This window comes from Pteronotus mesoamericanus, unplaced genomic scaffold (genome assembly GCF_021234165.1).
Source record: "Pteronotus mesoamericanus isolate MK-2021 breed Mesoamerican mustached bat unplaced genomic scaffold, CSHL_Meso_final scaffold_174, whole genome shotgun sequence".
NCBI lineage: Eukaryota > Metazoa > Chordata > Mammalia > Chiroptera > Mormoopidae > Pteronotus > Pteronotus mesoamericanus.
The window spans coordinates 19,495,102-19,514,278 of NW_026555309.1; the positions used below are offsets into that span (position 1 = coordinate 19,495,102).

Here is a 19,177-nt window from a genome sequence, read left to right on the forward strand (position 1 = left end):
TGATTTCTCAAAAGAAACTTTGTAGGCTAGAAGGAACTGGCAAGAAGTACTCAAAGTGATGAAAAGCAAGGACCTACAACCGCGATTACTCTATCCATCAAAGCTATCATTTAGAATGGGAGGGCAGATAAAGTGCTTCCCACACAAGGTAAAGCTATAGGAGCACATCATCACCATCTCATTGTAAATAAAATGAAATGTTAAAGGGACTTATTTAAGAAAAAGAAGGTCAAAACTATGAACATTTAAGTGGCAATAAATTCACAACTATCAACAATTGAATCTAAAGAACAAACTAAGCAAACAAAAGCAGAACAAAAACAGAATCATAGCTACGGAGATCATTTAGAGGGTTTTCAGCTGGGAGGGGGACGGGAGGGAATGGGGGAAAAGATGTAGGGATTACAAAGTACAAATTGGTAGGTACAGAATAGACAGGGGGATGTTAAGAACAGTATAGCATATGGAGTAGCCAAAGAACTTATATTCAAGACCCATGGACATGAACTAAGGGTGGGGGGATGGACTGCTGGAGGGAACTGGGGGTACCAGGTGGAAGGGGACAAAGGGGGAAAATGGGCCCACTGTAATAGCATAATCAATAAAACATATTAAAAAATCTTATGTTGCCAGAGTAGAATCTCTTAAAATAGTCTTTTAAGATCTTTTTACTTTTCCTTTAAGATGAGGATTATAGTACTTATCTCGTCACAATTTAATAATAGATCTATTTACTTTCCAATCAATTAAAAAAAAGAAATTATTTTGATGAATTAAGAAACTCCTTTCTGAAGGAAAGGCAGGTATTAGACATGAAGAAAGTTTCTTACACTTGTTTGTTGAGAAGTTCAGCAAAACCTTCCCTTTGGGCAGAGACCAGACGCAGAATTATCTCAATGGTTTGCAATATTTATGAATAATGACCACATGATAAATGAATATTCCCATTCTTATAAACCATAAGGCAGCAATACATTAGTATTTACATTTATTTCATGTATGCAGTTTACACACTCATGAACAAAATTAAAATGCGAACAAATATACAAATATCACAGTAAGCATTATCAAATAAAATAACTGGCACTAGTGTTATAAGCATAGTCATGGACCTGTGAGAAAAAGTGATGTAAGAAGACTGCAGCCCATGGCATTTTTCTTTTTATCAAAAGAAAATGCTCAGTAGCACCATAATGGTAATACTTAAAAGAAACACATAAAATTGAACATTTTACCTGCTATCATTGAGGTTAGTCTCTTTTATTTAAGTGAATTATACATGAATTTAACAGTACAGGCAGTATTTTGGCCAACTTCTGTTTATGTCAGCTGAACATCTTCCATAAACAAAAGCAAAAGAAAAGAAAGCCAGCCTTATGTGGACCCCTCCTTAGTACTTGGAACAAACTGCGCTGCACTTTGATTTCATGAATAGAGGAGATACACATGTGTTAAAAACTGAGGTTATGTGAAGTTATTCACTAAAGCCTGAGTATGTCTTTGGTAGGCTAATACTTTTTCAGCATTGTTATCAATCATATTTATGTTTATCTATCCTGCAGTTTTCTATACAATCCAAGGTGGCTAGAGAGGACATTATGGAAAATAATACAGCAAAATCCTCAAATAACTAGACCCTTAAAATCCAGTCTACGCCAAAGGCACCAAGAATCAATGGGGTGCAAACCTTCACTTAGTGAAAGGTGACTTTTTTGTAATACTTATAAACTAATGGAATTTTGTTTTGCAGTTTTATATATCTTATTTGGTGCTGTCAGTATACTTAATTACCTACCTTTATACTTTTCTTCTATGATGGCATCAACAATATACAAGATATATAGAGTACCAGGTATTTCTATTTCAAAGTTGTGCAAAAACTGCCACAATCTTCCTCAAAGTGTCTAAGTATCCAAATGGTAGCAAATGGGCTGCATTAAGCTTTACATATCCACATCGCATATGAAAAACATTGATGCCCAGTTATGAATAGAAATATTACAAAGAGTATCATATACTGAGAGTAACCTGCAAGGCTCCTTAAACAGTATCCCTTAGTGGTTTCAATAAAATGTCACTAACCACTTAACCCCAAACCTCAAGTTTTCTTCATAAGAATGCTGTAGAACTGCATTAGTATTTTATATTGATTATAAATTAAGCCAAATTTCTATCTAAGTACACGAGTATGTGGTTCAAGCAATATTTTGTGTCAAGTGCACAAAACATACTTCTCTGCACAATTATTGTCCTTTCAATAATGCACTTTTAAAGCCTTCATTTCATAGTTTGGTAATTTAGATCCATATGAAACACAATGCTTTGCTGAACACAGAAAATGTGCCTGCATTTATTATGTAACTTGGCCTTTGCTGGCTACTTGAAACCTAGAGTAGTCACATGTAGTTCAGCCAGCTCCAAACAAGGTTGTTCAGTGGTAATTATTTTGCAGCATATACAGGCCTAAATTTCAGTCTGAATAGCAACTTTTAATTCCATTGTCTGATGTGAGGGGTTGTTATTTGTTTCTTTTAATGCATCACCAAAATACAAATCAACATTGGGTTTTGTTCCATTGTTACCATGTTCTTCAGCAGTGTGATTCAACTGTGGCACTTCTGAACATGAAGCAGTTTTGGTAAGCACAGAAATACTACACTGATGCGGGGAATTTTCCAGACGGTCATTTTCTACCTCAGGAAGAATGTTAACAGTAGCAAAACGAGCGTGGTAATCATTGGAACCATGGCTGCAAGAAGTTTTCATGCTTTCTAGGTCAGAACAACTAAATTCAGAAAAATGACTAGAGTGGGAATCTGCTACAGACGGCATACTGTCACTGAGGGATGGCGCCTCAAATTCGCTTGAGTTTGTGCTTTGTTGTTCTAACAACTGCGCATCCATGTCTTCTCTGGTTTCATTTATCTTCATGTTACTCTTTTTCCTCAGTTTACCACTTTTTGATTTCTTCCCCGTTGTTGCTTCCTTGGACCACTTGGTGGCACTGGATCTCCCCTCAGGCAAGCCACTGGAGGAAGAACCGCCAGGATGACTTCGGGCGGCACTGCCATCCTCCACACTACTGCTTCCACTGTTGTGCCTGAATTTGGACGGCTTCGATTCAATATCTACTTGCACCTCCATACTGCTGCCTTCTCTGGAACGTAAGTAACACATATAAGTAAATTTCAAACTTCCTCTTTATTTTTATTCAGATGACAACAAAGGGGGAAGGGTTTCTTGTGAAAAATTAAAAGACCATATAAAAGATGAAAGAACATATAAAGGCAGGGTGCATTCCACTAAAAAGCTGCTTTAATAAAAAGACTACAATACTGCTTTAATTAAAAGAGAAACAGAAGCAGCTACAAAAATTTACCTATTTAAAATGTACAATTCAGTGGTGGTTAGTATATTCAGAATTGTGTAACAATCACCACTGCCTAACCTCAAAACATTTTCATCATCCCCAAAAGAAACCCTATACCCATTAGTAGTTCCAATTCTTCTCTCCCCCTATCCCTGGCAACCACTAATCTACTTTCTGTCCCCATGGATTGGCCTGTTCTGGACACCTCATCTTTTTATTTTCCCAGAGAACTTAATAGCTGATAACCATTATTTATGATAATTTTGCCTAATGATAGAGATAAACCTTTTTAAATTAATTTTTAAAGTACTTCTGACTTTATAATAATTCTCTCCTTACTTGTCCAGTGGGATGTAGGAATTCAGAATGGATCCGGCCATTGCTTTGGTGCTGGCATTATCACTAACTGTGCCCAGGCTGACGGTGCCAGATTCTCCACTTAGGCTGTATCGTTCTTTCTGTACATCTGCTTGTACTTCCAACCTTAGGAGGGAAATATCAGATGAAAAGCCGAAAATATAGCTGATATCAGCACTACTATAATATGTATCTTTAAATAGCTCAGTTAGGAGCCTTAGTAACTCTAAGCTATTCTAGAAACAACTATAAACATTGCTTTTTAAAGTTTTTAAAAACTTGATTATTCAAATTCTATTGCAGCGCACTGAACAGTACCAGCCATCCAAATGAAATGGAAAATTAGCTCTCTGGTAGTAACAAGTAAGGTAGTAACAGAATAACACACAAGGACATAAAGGGCTTAAATATGCTCTATTATTTTCACTCACGATGTGGCACTTTGCTTGGAATGTTCAGTGCAAAGCACAAAAATCCAAAGACATAAAAAACTATTCTTTGTGACAAATCAGTGAATCAAAAAATCCTGGGCACCTATATATTAAGAATAGTTCTATAAATTTAACACCCGAGTCTTGAAAAAAGGCATAATATGCATCCCTATAACTTGAAAGTTTGTGTTTAAAAGCAAACTACCTAAAAAATAAGTATGACAAATTTATTTTTTTAATCCATATACTCTCCCCTATGTTAAAAAAAGCTACTGAACAAAGGTAAAGAATAGTGAATGAAGAGGAAACAAGGGAAAATAAAAATGCTTTAACTCCCACTTATCTGTATGGCTGTTGGTAAAAGACTTGGTAAGAATGAAATAACCATTCATACATAAAAAGAACCAAGCAGACTGCCCTGGCCTCAGCTCAAGTGCTCCTGGATATTCTGACGCCACCTGCTCCCCCAGCGCTCAAGCAATGTCCCATTTCCTAACATTGAGCTGTTGCCACCTCCATAGGTAAGGCCCAGGCTTGAGCACTGCTTTTACTTTTGCCCACTGAAGCAGCTCCAGCATCGATTCAAATGTTACATCTGACAAACGCAGTGGGAATAAAAAAGAAAATGCAGCTCTGACTGGCATGGCTCAGTGGATTGAGTGCCAGCCTGTGAACCATAGGATCGGCAGTTCGATTCCCAGTCATGGTACATGCCTCGGTTGTGGGTGTGTGAGAGGTAACCACACATGAATGTTTCTCTCCTTCTCTTTCTCCCTCCTTTCCCCTCTCTCTAAAAATACATAAATAAAATCTTTAAAAACAAATGGCAGAATTTATGCCTTAGACTTGGTTTTTACCACATCATGGGTATATTGACACAGAAAATCCAAATAAGTAGAAATCTCCTTATTCACTGTTTACCAAAAATTTCATTTTTTAAACATTACTGACATAATACATAATCATGTTGAAAATTCTCATCAAATTAATCATTTATAGTTAAAAGAAGGCCAAAACATAACAAAACAAAGCCCATTTTCCTTACCTGTTATAGCAGTTCACCATAGCACTTCCTGACAGACTCCCTGTTATGCTGGCTCCAGCTAGTGCCATGGTGCTGGCTGTTTCACTCAGATTGTCTCGAATGGCTCCTATTCGATCCATGTGGCTTCCACTTGCACTCAGACTGCCAGTCAGACCACCAACACTTCCTTCCCCTATGCTCGGGTTGTGTCTTGCTTCTGCTACTGAAGTTGTGTCTAAGGAACATATTTCAAAGAAATTAAATAAGTATAATTATTAATGTCTCTCTTCTTAAATTCCTCCATGATTTCAGACTGGGCATTTTATCAAGTAAATTATAAAGCATGCACAGGAGTAGGGACACATAGCTCTGGGGTAAGAGGACAGGGGCATGGCTCAGAGAGGAAAATGGGATGAAGAACTGGCTCTCTGTTTTAGATGGTCACTATTTTTTTTTTGAATCCAGAAGATTTAGGAATTCTATAAAGAACCCAATTGTTGAAAAATTTAGCTAACTTTGGAGGAAAAAAATATGTGACAGTTTTCAATAAAGATGTCACATAAAGAGTTTATTATTCTCTAAGTCATAAGGATGGGCCAAAGTTGATTTTTAGATATGTTCCAAGGTCCCAATTGTCTACAAAGTAGTACTAGAGCTGATACTACTATATTCCAATCTTCCAGAACTTTTTACATGTTCTGTATTGAAGGCTTCATTTATTTGCTCTAATTTGGTTCCTATTACACATACCCAACACTGTTTTGAGCACTGGGGACACAGTGGATCAAAGAGACAAACACTCTGCCCTCAAGAATCTTATGTTCTAGTTGAGAAAAGCAAATAAAGTTATAAATGCTATGAGAAAAAAATAAAGCAGAGGAAAGGGGAGTAAAGGGCAGTGAGAGTGATGAGGAGTGTGTGCGTGAGCATGCCTGTGTGCTATTTTATGTAGTGTGATCAGAGAAGGCCTCTCTGGTGGGTAATAGCTGTAGAGGTTCAAAGAAAGTGAAAGGGTGAGCCATGAACTATCTTTGGGAAGAATGCTCCAGAGAGATGGAACTGCAAGTTTAAAAGCCTAGATGTGGAAGTGTCCTGGGCACACCTGAAAACCTCAAGGAAGCATGGTATAAAATAGGAGTGATAAGAGATGAGTTCAGAGATGTAGTCCAGTACAGATCATGTGGGGCCTTCAGGGTCATATCAAGGACTTTGGATTTTTTTCCTTCCAGTATAGTTAGAGCAACTGTACTGAGCATAAGGCATGATTTGAGTTATGTTTTAGAAGTTATCACTGTGGCTGCATAGTGGAATAGCGAGTAGAAACTGAGAAGCTGATGGATCAGTTAAGAGGCTATTACTATAGTCCAGGAAATAAGATAGTAGCTTAGACTAATAGAAGTGGAGAGGTGAGAATGGTTGGATTATAGCTAAATATTGAAGAAAGTAACAGAATTTGCTAATGGATCAGATGTAGCATAAGGAGGGAAAAGGGGGGAGTCATCAAGAGTGAAAGTTTTTAACCTAAGCAACAGCAAGAGGGGAGAAGCTACTTACTGAGGTGAGGATAATGGGGGAAAAAACAGGTTTTAGAGTAAAGAGTTTGGTTATAGACAAGCTTAAAATTCTCAGTTACACATTCAAGTGCAGATTAATGAAAAGAGTTGGATGTACAAGTATGAAGTTCAGAGGAGAGTTCTAGCATAGATATAAATTTAAGAGCAGCTGGTTTATATATTATTTAATAGATAAGATTATCTACAGAGTGAGTGTAGTTAAAGAAGAGAAGTCTAAGAATTAAGTCCCAAGAAACTCCAAAATTTAGAGGTTTGGGAGAGAAAAATGAACTAGCAAAGAAGACTGAAAAGATGTGGTCAGGAGATATGATGAGATAAGAAATGGTTTTCCAGGACCTGGCTGGGTGGCTCAGCTGGGTGGAGCATCATCCCCTGCACCAAAAGGTTGAGGGTTCAATTCCCGTTTGGGGCACACGCCAAAGTGTAGGCAAGGCAACCAATCGATGTTTCTCTTGCATTAATATCTGCCTGCCTGCCTGCCTGCCTGCCTGTCTCTCTCTCAATCTCTCTATAAAATTGGTGAAAATCTCCTCGGGTAAGAATTGGGGAAAAAAAAGAAATGGGTTTCCAGAAGTAAAGAAAATGTTTCAAGGAGGGCACAGTCTACCATGTCAAGTGTCCTCTTTTGTGAATATGAAAACCAAGAACTGACCACTACATTTGGTGGCACAGAGGTGAGTGGTGACTCTGCTCTGGTGGAGTGGTAGAGTAAAAAACCTGATGGGAGTGAGTTCAAGAGAGAATGGGAGGTAAGAAAGTAGACATTATCTTTGCACATTTGCCTGATTATTTCCCTAAAACAAATTTCTTTAACAAGAATTGCTAGAGCATAAAACATGCACACGCTTTAAGGTTTATTAACTTATACTCCTACTGGCATTCTGTCCATGAGGGCCTTTTAATTCTCCAGTTATTGTTCTAATTCATATTTCTTTGAAAAACAAAAACTAGGCTGATACTCATTTGCCATCTGTACTTCTTCTTTTATGAACTGTATTCTCTTAATATCCCTTTCTTACTAATTTGCAATGTTTTAGGCAAAATTTAAGATCAAAATCCTACAATTTCTGAGCCATTATATTTCCACTGCAGATTAGGGACCCAGAATCCCGCCACCCTCTGTTCATCCATTCACCTTTCCTTGCCAGTTCATTTCACGGATGTATTTCTAGATGAACACTATTAAGCCTAGTTCAAGGAGGATAATGAAAATTCTGGCTTGCATGTTGTCTACAGCCTCCCCCTACTTAAACTCTTAGTAAGTACCTTTTTTCCTTTCCTACAGTAAAGGACTTACCTACAGCTGTGTTATTTCCACTAACATTTATATCGTTTTCATCATCGAATTCAATTCTGACTCCTTTTCCATTGCCTGCTGAGACTCCGCAACCTCCACTTCGACAGAGAGAAATTGGAACAACGCCGTAGACATAAGCTAACATAATAGGAACACCAATACCTAAAGAGGAATTATATTAGTTATTATGAACCAAAAATTAAATCCCATAAACATGAGTTTTAGAATGTCTTTTCAAAAGATGGTGTATAGGAAAAAAGTGCTAGGTTCTGCAACCCTTGCCCAAAGTGGATTTACCCAGGTCTTTAGGGACACAAACAAACTGAAAGGTTCTAGCCTTTGAGGTGACACACATGAAGGAAAAAAAAAAAGTGTAAACCTTTCCAAGTGCCAGAGTTCTAAACTGTATTTGGGGAAAGGGAGGAAGGGCTATCTGCCAGTAGTAATTTACCAACTATCCTAACGCTTGGCTCTTGAGGCCATAATACTTTTAACCAACATAATTACTAAATGAGAGGCTTTCTGTAGGTTCAGATTACATTGTTTTAAAATAAATAAAAAATTAACTTCTTTTAAATTCAACAATATAATGTTTTGGTTTTTAACATCCTTTCACAAAACTTTAACTTTACAAAATCTTAAGGTCATTAATATTTTTAAGCATCTTCTTACCTACAGTTACTGCAGCTACAACTGGAGATACGATTACAGACAATGTTACACCACCTGCTATTGCCAAATTCCGTTTGTGCTTTGAAACATCTTTGCCTTCGTATCGATTGTGAATCTTGAATTAAAAATAAAAATGGAGGTGATAGATTAAAGAGAAAATACATTACATACCTATTTAAATGAAATAGACTTACATTTGCTAGAAGTTTCATAGTTAGGTGTCCTAAGTCATGGTAAACATATTATTGTTCTTAAAACATATTCTTACACATAATTTGCTCCTTATTAATTTGCTTATAGAATAGAGTGATTTAATAAATTTTATACTTTGTGTTTACTATTAAACAGTCTTGAGTAAATGCAGTCTTTATAATTTTATTCAAGAATAGTATAATTGTATTTTGAGCAAAGAAGGAATTGAAAATATTATTTCTAACATAGTTATGAGTTGGATGTATGACTAATAGGATAACTTCTAAGAAATTTAGCATTCCATAGGATTCCTTCTAAATAAGCATCCCTAAATGATACAAATTGTCTCCTAGGGGTTGTTTCCACAATCATTTAAAACACTGACCTTTTTTAAAAAGCAGTCCTAATAAGCAAACATCACTAAATGTAATCAATTTTTATGAAGAAAAATATTACCAAATAAGTCAGGATTCTATGTGTTGATTTATAGCCCAAAGTAGGGGGTAGAAAGAGAAAAGAAGGGAATAAACAATGGTGTGAGAAGACAGGTGTTAGACCTACTTAGCATCTTTGAACTGTACAGGTGTTAATAAACAAAATTAATAACAGTGGCTTGTGAGATATTACATGTACTTTGGTAAATAGCTCACTATCTTTAATCTCATAGTTTGCAAGAGCTAAAGCTAATAAAGTACACTTTCCCAAGTTTCAAGACAGATTCAGAACAGCCTCAGAAATGTACAGGTAGTCTCTAAAATAAAACATTTGACTTATAAACAATATTACAGATGACGCTTAATAAAAAATCTATTATTATTATTATGTGGTTATTTTGAAGGATCAAAAATATCAGTCTTAGAGGATATATTAAACAGTGATAAAGCTGTGGTGGGAAGGTGAGCAAAGCATGCATTGGACAAAGAGTATTTATATTTCCTAGTCAGAATCCTGTTTTCCAGCATTGACTGTATGTTCCCAGGGAATGGGCCTCTACATGCTCCTAAATAATCAATGTAGATAGACTGCAGACCTTCCCAAGGTGCCTTTCATGATCCTTCAGTACTTCAACTAATCACTAATTCCTGCTCCTCCTCACTTCCATTCCTAGAAAACTTAGCTTTGAAGTAGAAAAAAGCCAAAGCTAAAAATTGATGGAGCTGACTCAAAAAGACAGATGGCAGGAGAAAGGGGTCTTCCAGAAAATTTTGCCTTCTCAAGCACCAAGGTTCAATTACCGTGATCTTATCATCTCACTAGTTCTGGTTCAACTTAATTTTTTCTGCTTTACTATTTTGTGCCACATTTTTTTATTTGTTATTACAAATAAAGGCCCAGCCTTTAGGTACTTTATCATCTTAAAAGGGTTTCCTGGGCTGGTTTGTGTCCCTGAACACCAGAGAACATTGTTTCAATGGAAAAGTAATTCATCACCTTGCAACCTTTTGAGTACATGTTTGAAAAAAGGAGGCTTGTAATTGCATCTAAGACTTAAACAATGAGGTAAATAATCTCTTCTCTATAAATTATTTGTAGGATGTGTGCTGTGCAGAACAACAGGCTCTCTTTCTCTTCTACTTTGAAGTATCAAATTAACAGTTTTGTTTTCAGCAAAACCCTGTTTTGGATAACTCTTAAATATTATTACAGTCAGCTGCTATGTTTGGGACAATTTAAGTTTAACTATATCTACTTTTTAAAACAAATATCTGGCTCATAAGTATGTTTCTCCTCTGACCCAAAACTAATTTAAAAAAACAGTATGTATTGATATGTTGAATATTAAAAAATTTAGCTGTTATATGGAAGAGTATCAGCCTTGTCTTGAGTTTGGTCCCAAAAGTCAGCACTAGAATGAAGTGAAATGATTTAAAGAAAACCAGGTTCTGACTCAACATAAGAATTTTCTAACAATTACCGCTACCTGGCAACAGAATGAGCTGTCTGATGATTTGGTGGTTTCCCCATCACTAAAATACCCAAATGGCTAGACTGAAATTTACCAGAAATCACATACAGAATTAATGCATCTGGGTTTAAATCCCAGGTCTGCTTCTTTCTGTGTAACTAAAGATAAACTACATAAACTTTCTTAAACCTCAATATTCTAACACATAAATTGCTGTGAACTTAAAATAGTTGAAGTATATAAAACACTTAACACACAGTAAGAACTCAACAAATGTTGGTTTCTCCCATTCCATTTTTAAAATCTTATACTATGTTCTGCTTAGGTACAGAGCTGAGGTTAGATAATTTCTAAAGTTATTTCTTAATTCTGAAATTCTATTAATTTAGATAGCAGCAGACTTCTCAGCCAATTCAAAAATCATCACTTTAACCTTTCAAAAAAGAATTATTTGCTTAGCTAATGAAGTATAATTCATCACTAATAGGCCAGTGATTAAGTACTGGTGTTTAGACTTCCATAAAATTGTTAACAATCTACAAAACAGTGTATTTACTAATAGCAGCAATTTGAGGGGAGAAAAACTTTGAAGTTGAAAATAATTCAGAAACTGGCTTTCGTTGCCCAAGGTCATGAGTTGTTTAGCTATTTCTCTTTATAGACCTGACTATACAAGGATACCCATGAGAAATATGTCAGGTGTGTATCCATCAATACTTTATACTTAAAGTTGGTTTATAATGCAAATGCACTAAAATTTTCAGATTCAGATAATTTTAAAGCAATTCTTTTTTTTAATGCACCCCCAAGAGCTTGCCAAACACTGAAAATTTATTACTTTATGAAAAAAATAGTTGTTTTATACTAAAGTTACTAAAAATGACCTTAGTATTTCAAAACAAAAACAAATCAATAATCATCAACGTAAAGATTTAGAATAAGATAATGAACGGGGAATTATCCATTTCACCTTGCGGCCCACGTATACAGGAATGCCAATAATCATTGCAGGGATAGCAATACCAGCTATTAAGGCAATTCCTACAGGAGCACCAACCAGTGTTCCCAGCTGCCACAATATTTTCTTCTTTCGGCTCCAGGGTTTCTTCCCCCAAAAAGTACATCCTGATGGACTAATGAAAAAAATTATGTTAGGTAAGTAATGGGTATAAAACATCACAACAAATTACTGTCATATAGTAATGCAATAACTATAAAAGACTACTCATACTTAGAAATGAGTTCTTCCTTTCTTTAAGTTGAATTCATGAAAAGCCAAAATATCACAGTAAGAACCACTATAAATTATATTAAAAAGATACTGATAAATGGGATTCAGCTTAAATATCTATCCCTAGACCTCCATTAGCCTTAAAACCTTACAGGTTAGTTTTTGAAAAGTATATTAATGCCAAACATGCCTATTTTATCCTTGTTTTAGGTACATAGTTATTTGATAATATCATAAACTCACACTGTGACTTAAAGGAGGAAATTTATATATGAGAAAATTAAGTGGAAATATTTATGACCTGGCATAATTACATAGGGTATTAAATGCTAGTTTTCTAGTTTAACAAAAAAACAAAAACAGAAATCTGTTTCCTATTTTTGACTAGTTATTAATACTAAATGACTAGCATGATGATTTGGTTTTAAATTTATGTAACTGAAATAAAAAAGGCCCCCTTTAGGTGTGTCATAAGTCCCAAGTTTTTCCAAAGAAGTCCTTCTGTCTTGTAATATAAGATTACATTTAGATGGAAACAGCTCCTTCTATATACTTACCTTAGATAATGTAAATCTGAGATTTCTTTCATACACAACCAACAAAACTCACAGCCACAGACAGCACATGTCATATGATTACAGCTCCCATCGTTCATCTTTATTATATAAGCAGCGCATCGTGGACATGGCTTTATATCATCAGCTGTTAGGAAAATAAATAGACCTGCTTAGTATCTGAAATGGGTCTAAAAACAACAATTTCTATTGGATAATCAATTGTAGCACTGCCAAAAAAAAGTATTATGTATAGTTTAATTGATAGCTTTAGCCCACAATTTTTAGTATATAGTTTTTTTATTCCCTTCTGAGAAAAGGAACATATTCCACATTAAATTTTCAAATTGTAAGCATTTTCAAACATAATAGCAGTACAGTAAGAAGAATAACAAAATGATAAAAAGAGGGAGGAGAACCAAGGACAGCCCCAGCAACCGTGAATTATATAGTTTATCTTTTTGTCCCTACCCTTTGGCATAGTTTTCTCTGAGTGCACTTCATGCCTAGAACTTCCCTAACCATCTCCACATAATTAGAATGTTAGATAGTTTATGTACTATTCCTTTAATGAGTGAACACTAATAAGAAGTGACAATTTGATAGTAATCTAAAGTACTATATATCTAGCACTATGAGTTTACTTCTCTCTTCATAAGCACTGTGAAAATAATAAAGACATCTTTAGGAAAGCAGCCTTTTCCTCATATTTTAGTTCAAACAGACAGGATTTACAAAGAATCAGTACTCAGAATAAAAGGGAGGAAGTAAGAGGTTAAGGAAGAGTTATATAGTTTTAAACTCTTAATGGAAATGGTTTCAGAATTAAAGGAACCATTTTTTGGTTATGCTCATGACTTTTTCATTTGTTTTCTTTGTCCTTTATTCATTTATTCAAATGCTGCTATTGTATGCTTCTTGTATGGTAATATGGTCATAAAGCACAAAGGTGCCAGGTTAAAATCAAGTGGGTATGTAACTTTAGGAATCACTGTCAGAGAGTAAGAGTTAGGTCAAATTATACAACTATTTTAAACTTTAGCATACATTTAAATAACAACCAGTAATTATATTACTGTTACTGGTACCAGCTATATATTCTAACTACCTATAGTTAAAAAAAAAAAAATCTAGTGCTAGCCACTGAATTCAAGTATTTGTTCCAACTTCTTACATATAAGCGTTAAGCTATATTCTATTTTCCTTCCTACAAGTTTTATGGTCAAATTTTACCATTTTATCAATGAATTCAGGTTTCCTCAGTGCTCCTTTTAGAGCCAAAACTTGTTTTTTAACTTAAAAACTGGTCAATGCTCACAATTAGTGTTTTAGTGATTTCAGAAATTTTGAGCAAACTATGCAGCCAGACCAAGACAAATGATAATTGCTAGAAAAAGAAAATTAAAAATACCCATTAGCCATGATTGAAATGATCCAAAGAACATAAAGACTGTGTTAAAAATTTCACTGTGCACATTGTATCTATTTCTCTCAAAATATTCTCAAAATGCAAAAATCCTAAACAAAACTGTTTCACTGACTAGATTGAAATTAATGCCACACTTCCCAAATATCAATTAATCCACAGGCCCTTTATATTAAAAAAAGATTTCTCATTCCTACCTAAAGTGTTTGGCAGAGCCTTTGTCTTTTTTGATTACTGTATTTCTATTTACTATTAAAATATGGGCCACCGTTAAGAAAAGAAAAACAGGTTATGAAACACTATGTTCTCAAAATTTGTTTTAAACCTTCCCCACCCCTACCACATTACCTGTAGGACTTACAATAAAATGTTAACAGGGGTGATAGTAGGAGATAGAGATGGGGTAGGAAGCCAATTAAATCTATTTTTATGAAGGGGAAAAATATGATAAATGAAAAATATGCAGTTCCTTTCAAATGTAACTCCTAAGTTGTATGAACTCCCTAGCAGCTATAAGAGTCTCATGTACATGGAATACTGTCACAGTTTAAAGACAAATATAATCATAATATAAATTATTTAATGTGCCACAGGATTAAGCACACTTACTTATCTTCAGGTGACTGATTAGAAAGAGCTACCTAACTATTATATCATTCAATTATTATTAAAAGTGCAGCCAATTTTCCAATGTATCATGAAAATGGGAGACCAAAGAATACCAAGATACATGGAATAACAAGAGTAAAACCATTTTAGATGATACATGCCTTTCCTTTCACAAGTCAGTGAGAAGCCAAGTTCAAGTTTTTAATGTTTTTATAGATTACATCAAAAGAAACTATCACATAAACATTTGTTCTAAGAGTTTGGATTTTTTAGAGCATTATAGGTAAAAATGCATGTACTTAAAATTTTCAGAACTGTAAGATTTTTAAAGAAACATTGAAAAATTCCAAATGAAGTTTTTTTTTTTAAATGAACACCCTAAGAGGCTATATTTCTTTCAACAATGCTACTATTTGGTTCAAATTATTTGGGAAGTTTTTCTTTCATAATTATTTTCAGAGCTACTCTCATGAAATACATATAATAAAATATATATAATATATATTTTAATTATATATAATAAATATATATTTTATTATATATATTTCAGAGCTACTCTCATGAAATATATATATACACAAAAATCACTCTCATGATCATATAGTTACATGTTATTTGAATCCACCCCAAACCAGTGATTCAACTTGATGATATTCTAGTTGTCAGTCTTAGTTCCAAAGGAACTTTTGGTCATATCCAGAAATCAAATTGACAGTAAGGGGATAATTTAAGTATTTATCAGGATTAAAGGTTATGATCAGGAGGGTAACACTGCTGATATAAACATAAAATCTCTCATGGCAACTACTGTGAGAAAGATCAACATTGATCTGGATGACTGAATCATTAAGTTTATTTTAAAATTAGTAACACAAGCCATCTCTTAGTCTTGTTTTTTTCTCTTGTGGTCCAGACATATGCAAATCTCTAGTAGGTGACTGTGGCTTCTCTAAGTTTCCCTACCTCACATAGCCAGAGCACTTACTACAAGCCAGGAAATGTTTCAAACTTACGGACATAAGTGTTATTAGTATCTTCATTTTACAGATGAACCAAGTAACTTATTTAGTGTCACACAGAAACTACATGGAGAAGCTGGGATTCGAATCCAGTCTGATTCCAGAGTCTATTCTCTCACTTTATGCCTATATGTCCTGTAATCAAAATCCATCCCCACTCAAAGAAGAGGGATAGCATTTCTAAGCAGACTACTCAATGGCTACAGTTGACTCTACTGGGGAGAGCTTAGGTATATTAACATCCCGTCTGAATTACTTTTGGACCCATACCTACAAATTATTATTAATATATTAAGTTCCACCCCAAATCTTGAGGAATGGAAATAGAAACAAGTCAATCAGCAAACAGGCATGAAAATCCATGTACATTATATAAAGTATTAAATTTTGAATTTGAAGTTTAATTTTAAATGTTCAAAGTTCAACTTTAAATGTTGAATAAAATTTTTTTTCCAGTAACACAAAGTACATAATTATCTCAATACATTGCTGGTAGGAATATAAATTATTTTCTTGGTAAATTTATATATTTTCCAAGTTTTTCCCTTTTACAGTCAGTGATAATTTTCCTAAAAAGGATTGAAGTTCCAATAAACAATGAAAATTCTATGAATGTATAATAATTTTTTGAATTTTTATTCAAAAAACATTAAGATGTTCATAAAATTGTTTTTAATTTTGAGATTAATGAGATGCAGACATTGCTGATATATAGATAGATCCCCGGGTAATTTCTAAACTGCTGGCCAAAGATATAAGACCCTAGTGTCCTCACCACTTAAGGTATGGCTTTGACTCCTTAATCCTGAAACTGAATGAGACATCTGTAAATAAAAAATGTATTTTACAAAATATACAGTACTGTCTTAAATCCGTAACTGTGATATTCAATTAGAAATAACATAAAGGTAATATATTCAAAATTATTTTATTACAGCTATTTACTAAGCTTTACATAAAACACCTTTATAAACATCAGTTTTGGACCATCTTTGGCTATCAGTTAATACTGATATAAAACACCATGACAAGTTCCCCGCCGGCCTTTTTTGTTAATAAAATCTTTCCAATCTCAATACCACTTTCTTCCACAGGAAAGAATGAGTGCTTCTAGAACAGAAATACTAACACATAAAACACTTTTGAAAAATGAAAGAACAGGTGATAACAGGAACTTAATATTGTACTTTCTACTTAAAATAACTAGTATTCTGTATGTGTCAAATATTTTATTGAAAAAGTTAGACGAAAGTACCTGCTGCTCCAGACTCCTGACTATAACTAATGGATGAAGAACGTATGGTTCTCAGACGTAAACTCTGGGCTCTCTCTTGCCGAGCAGCATCACAGGTCTGATTGGGGTGCCAAATCTGTTTACAGTGGTAGCAAAACTCTGTTCCACAGCCTTCTCGACCACACGTTAATTTTGGACAGCTAGCACATCCAAACGCTATCACAGCATATCTTGAAAGAACAAGAAAACCAATTAAAAATGTGACATAAAACAAGAGATATTCAGTAGGTAAAAATATTATCCAACTTAAATGCTATTCCTGAAAAAGTTTTCTATTAATGCATGAATAAACAGTCATAAGCCCTAATGTTATCTCAATATAAAGACAGGGAAAAAATAAACACTTTGCAAATGGCTAAAAAGCATATTGAAAGTTCAATTTTAACTTTTAACTTTCAACATTAACTAGGATAACAAACTGAATACTTGTATAGTACAAATTTTATAAAAATTCTATTAAATTAGTATTGTGTGCACATAGACAAACCAAAAGGAAATACAAAAAAATCTTAACAGTAGTTTTCTGGTATTAGGATCTTAGTTTTCTTCTTTATATATTTATACATTTCTGATTTTTAAAATTACTTGTTACTTTTCAAATCAGAAAGATAAAAAACCTAGCTATTTAAAAATATAGTGACTATGGAGAAGCTACACCTCTCAGGTAAGGCAAACTTTGCCAATTCATGCAGTTTGTAATTATCTTGTGTTTATGCATAAATTCTCATATTTTGCTTCTAAGACGCATGGTATAAGTGGTCTTTGGTGCCAGTCTCCTACCAGAAAGTACATACACTTGAATTGCTCAATCAGAAAGTTTCTGTTTTATTTTTGCTTCAGATCAAAGACTGAGAGCAGTAGATTTGTGACCAGCTCTAATATCTATTATCTGAGTTAATATATTTGGCAGTTAAACATTTCTGACTTAAAATACATTCTGGGCACTACTAGGCATTTATCTCAGAGAAAAGAAAACTTACATTCATGCCAAAACCTGTACACAAATATTTATAGCAGCTTTATTTGTAATAGCTCCAAACTGAAAACAGCCCAGGTGTCCTTCAACAAGTAAATGGTTAAACAAATTATGGTACATATATACCATGGAATATTATTCAAGAACAAAAAGAAACTAACTAGTGGTATACTTAACACCCTGGATGACTCTCTGGGAAATTATGCTGAGCGAAAAAAGTCCATCTGAGAAATTTACATAGTGTATAATTCTATTTACATAATATTTTAAAGAAATTTTAGAAATGGAAAACAGATTAGTGATTGCCAGAGGATAGGGATAAAGTCGGGGGATGGGAGGCAGTGAGTAAGGGAGAAGTAAATATATTTATAAAAGAGCAACATGAAGAGTCTTTGTTGTGATGAACTGTTCAGTACCTTGACTATGGTGGTGAATACACAAATCTAGAGATGTTAAAATAATTATAACTAAATATGCACACAAATAAGTAAAAATATTGTAAAACTGGGGAAACTGGGACAAGATTGGTGGATTGTATCAATGCCAATATCCTAGCTGTGATATTGTTTTACAGCTTTCTGAAATGGTGCCATTAGGTAAACTGTGTGAAGGATGCACAGGATTTCCAGGAAATATTCCTTAGAACTGCATATGAATGTACACTTATCTTAAAGTTTTTAATTTAATATGTCTAGGGGTTTCTGCTTGTTTTTGAAAGAAAAATGTACAGACCTTATCTATACCTAAGAAGCTTTTGTAAGGATCAATCATTTCTTTTTGGCTGGAAATTTAGGGGAGTTTTCAGGGTTCCTCTTGTTATTAGCAATAAAATTTAAAGAACTATGCCCTGGCTGGGTAGCTCAGCTGCTTAGAGTTGTCCTGATATGCCACAGTTCGATCCCTGATCAGGGTACATACAAGAATCAGCTAATGAATGAATAAAGTAGAACAACCAATTGATGTTTTTCTCTCTCTCTGAATTCATTTAATAAAAAAATTTAAATAATTGAGATTTTTATTATATTTATTAAAATTATATAACCTATAAAATTATGCAGAGTCAGAGAGTTCCTTCATTTTTAGACCTGTTGCCTTCTTTTTACCTTTTACATTTAAATTTTACATCTTAAATTTCACTTTATTTCTGATAGACTGTATCTACAGTTACCACTGTCTATGATAAATATGTTCAAACACAGTTGAATTAAGGGTAATTTAAATCAACATTGAGCCATTTAGCAATGT

General features: G+C 34.2%; 1 protein-coding gene across 1 annotated transcript in view; it reads right to left on the minus strand.

Annotated features, from left to right (window-relative positions):
* Positions 1-992: 992 nt before the first annotated feature.
* Positions 993-19,177, minus strand: part of RNF19A (ring finger protein 19A, RBR E3 ubiquitin protein ligase) — a 45,788-nt gene continuing 27,603 nt past the window's right edge. The window contains exons 3-10 of the mRNA XM_054590318.1: positions 16,918-17,126; positions 12,612-12,756; positions 11,794-11,956; positions 8,726-8,840; positions 8,054-8,215; positions 5,204-5,417; positions 3,710-3,853; positions 993-3,157 (exon numbers count right to left, since the gene is read on the minus strand). Coding sequence (XP_054446293.1) covers positions 2,464-3,157; positions 3,710-3,853; positions 5,204-5,417; positions 8,054-8,215; positions 8,726-8,840; positions 11,794-11,956; positions 12,612-12,756; positions 16,918-17,126 — 1,846 coding nt within the window. The 3' untranslated portion in view covers positions 993-2,463. The remainder of the gene's footprint in view (positions 3,158-3,709; positions 3,854-5,203; positions 5,418-8,053; positions 8,216-8,725; positions 8,841-11,793; positions 11,957-12,611; positions 12,757-16,917; positions 17,127-19,177) is intronic.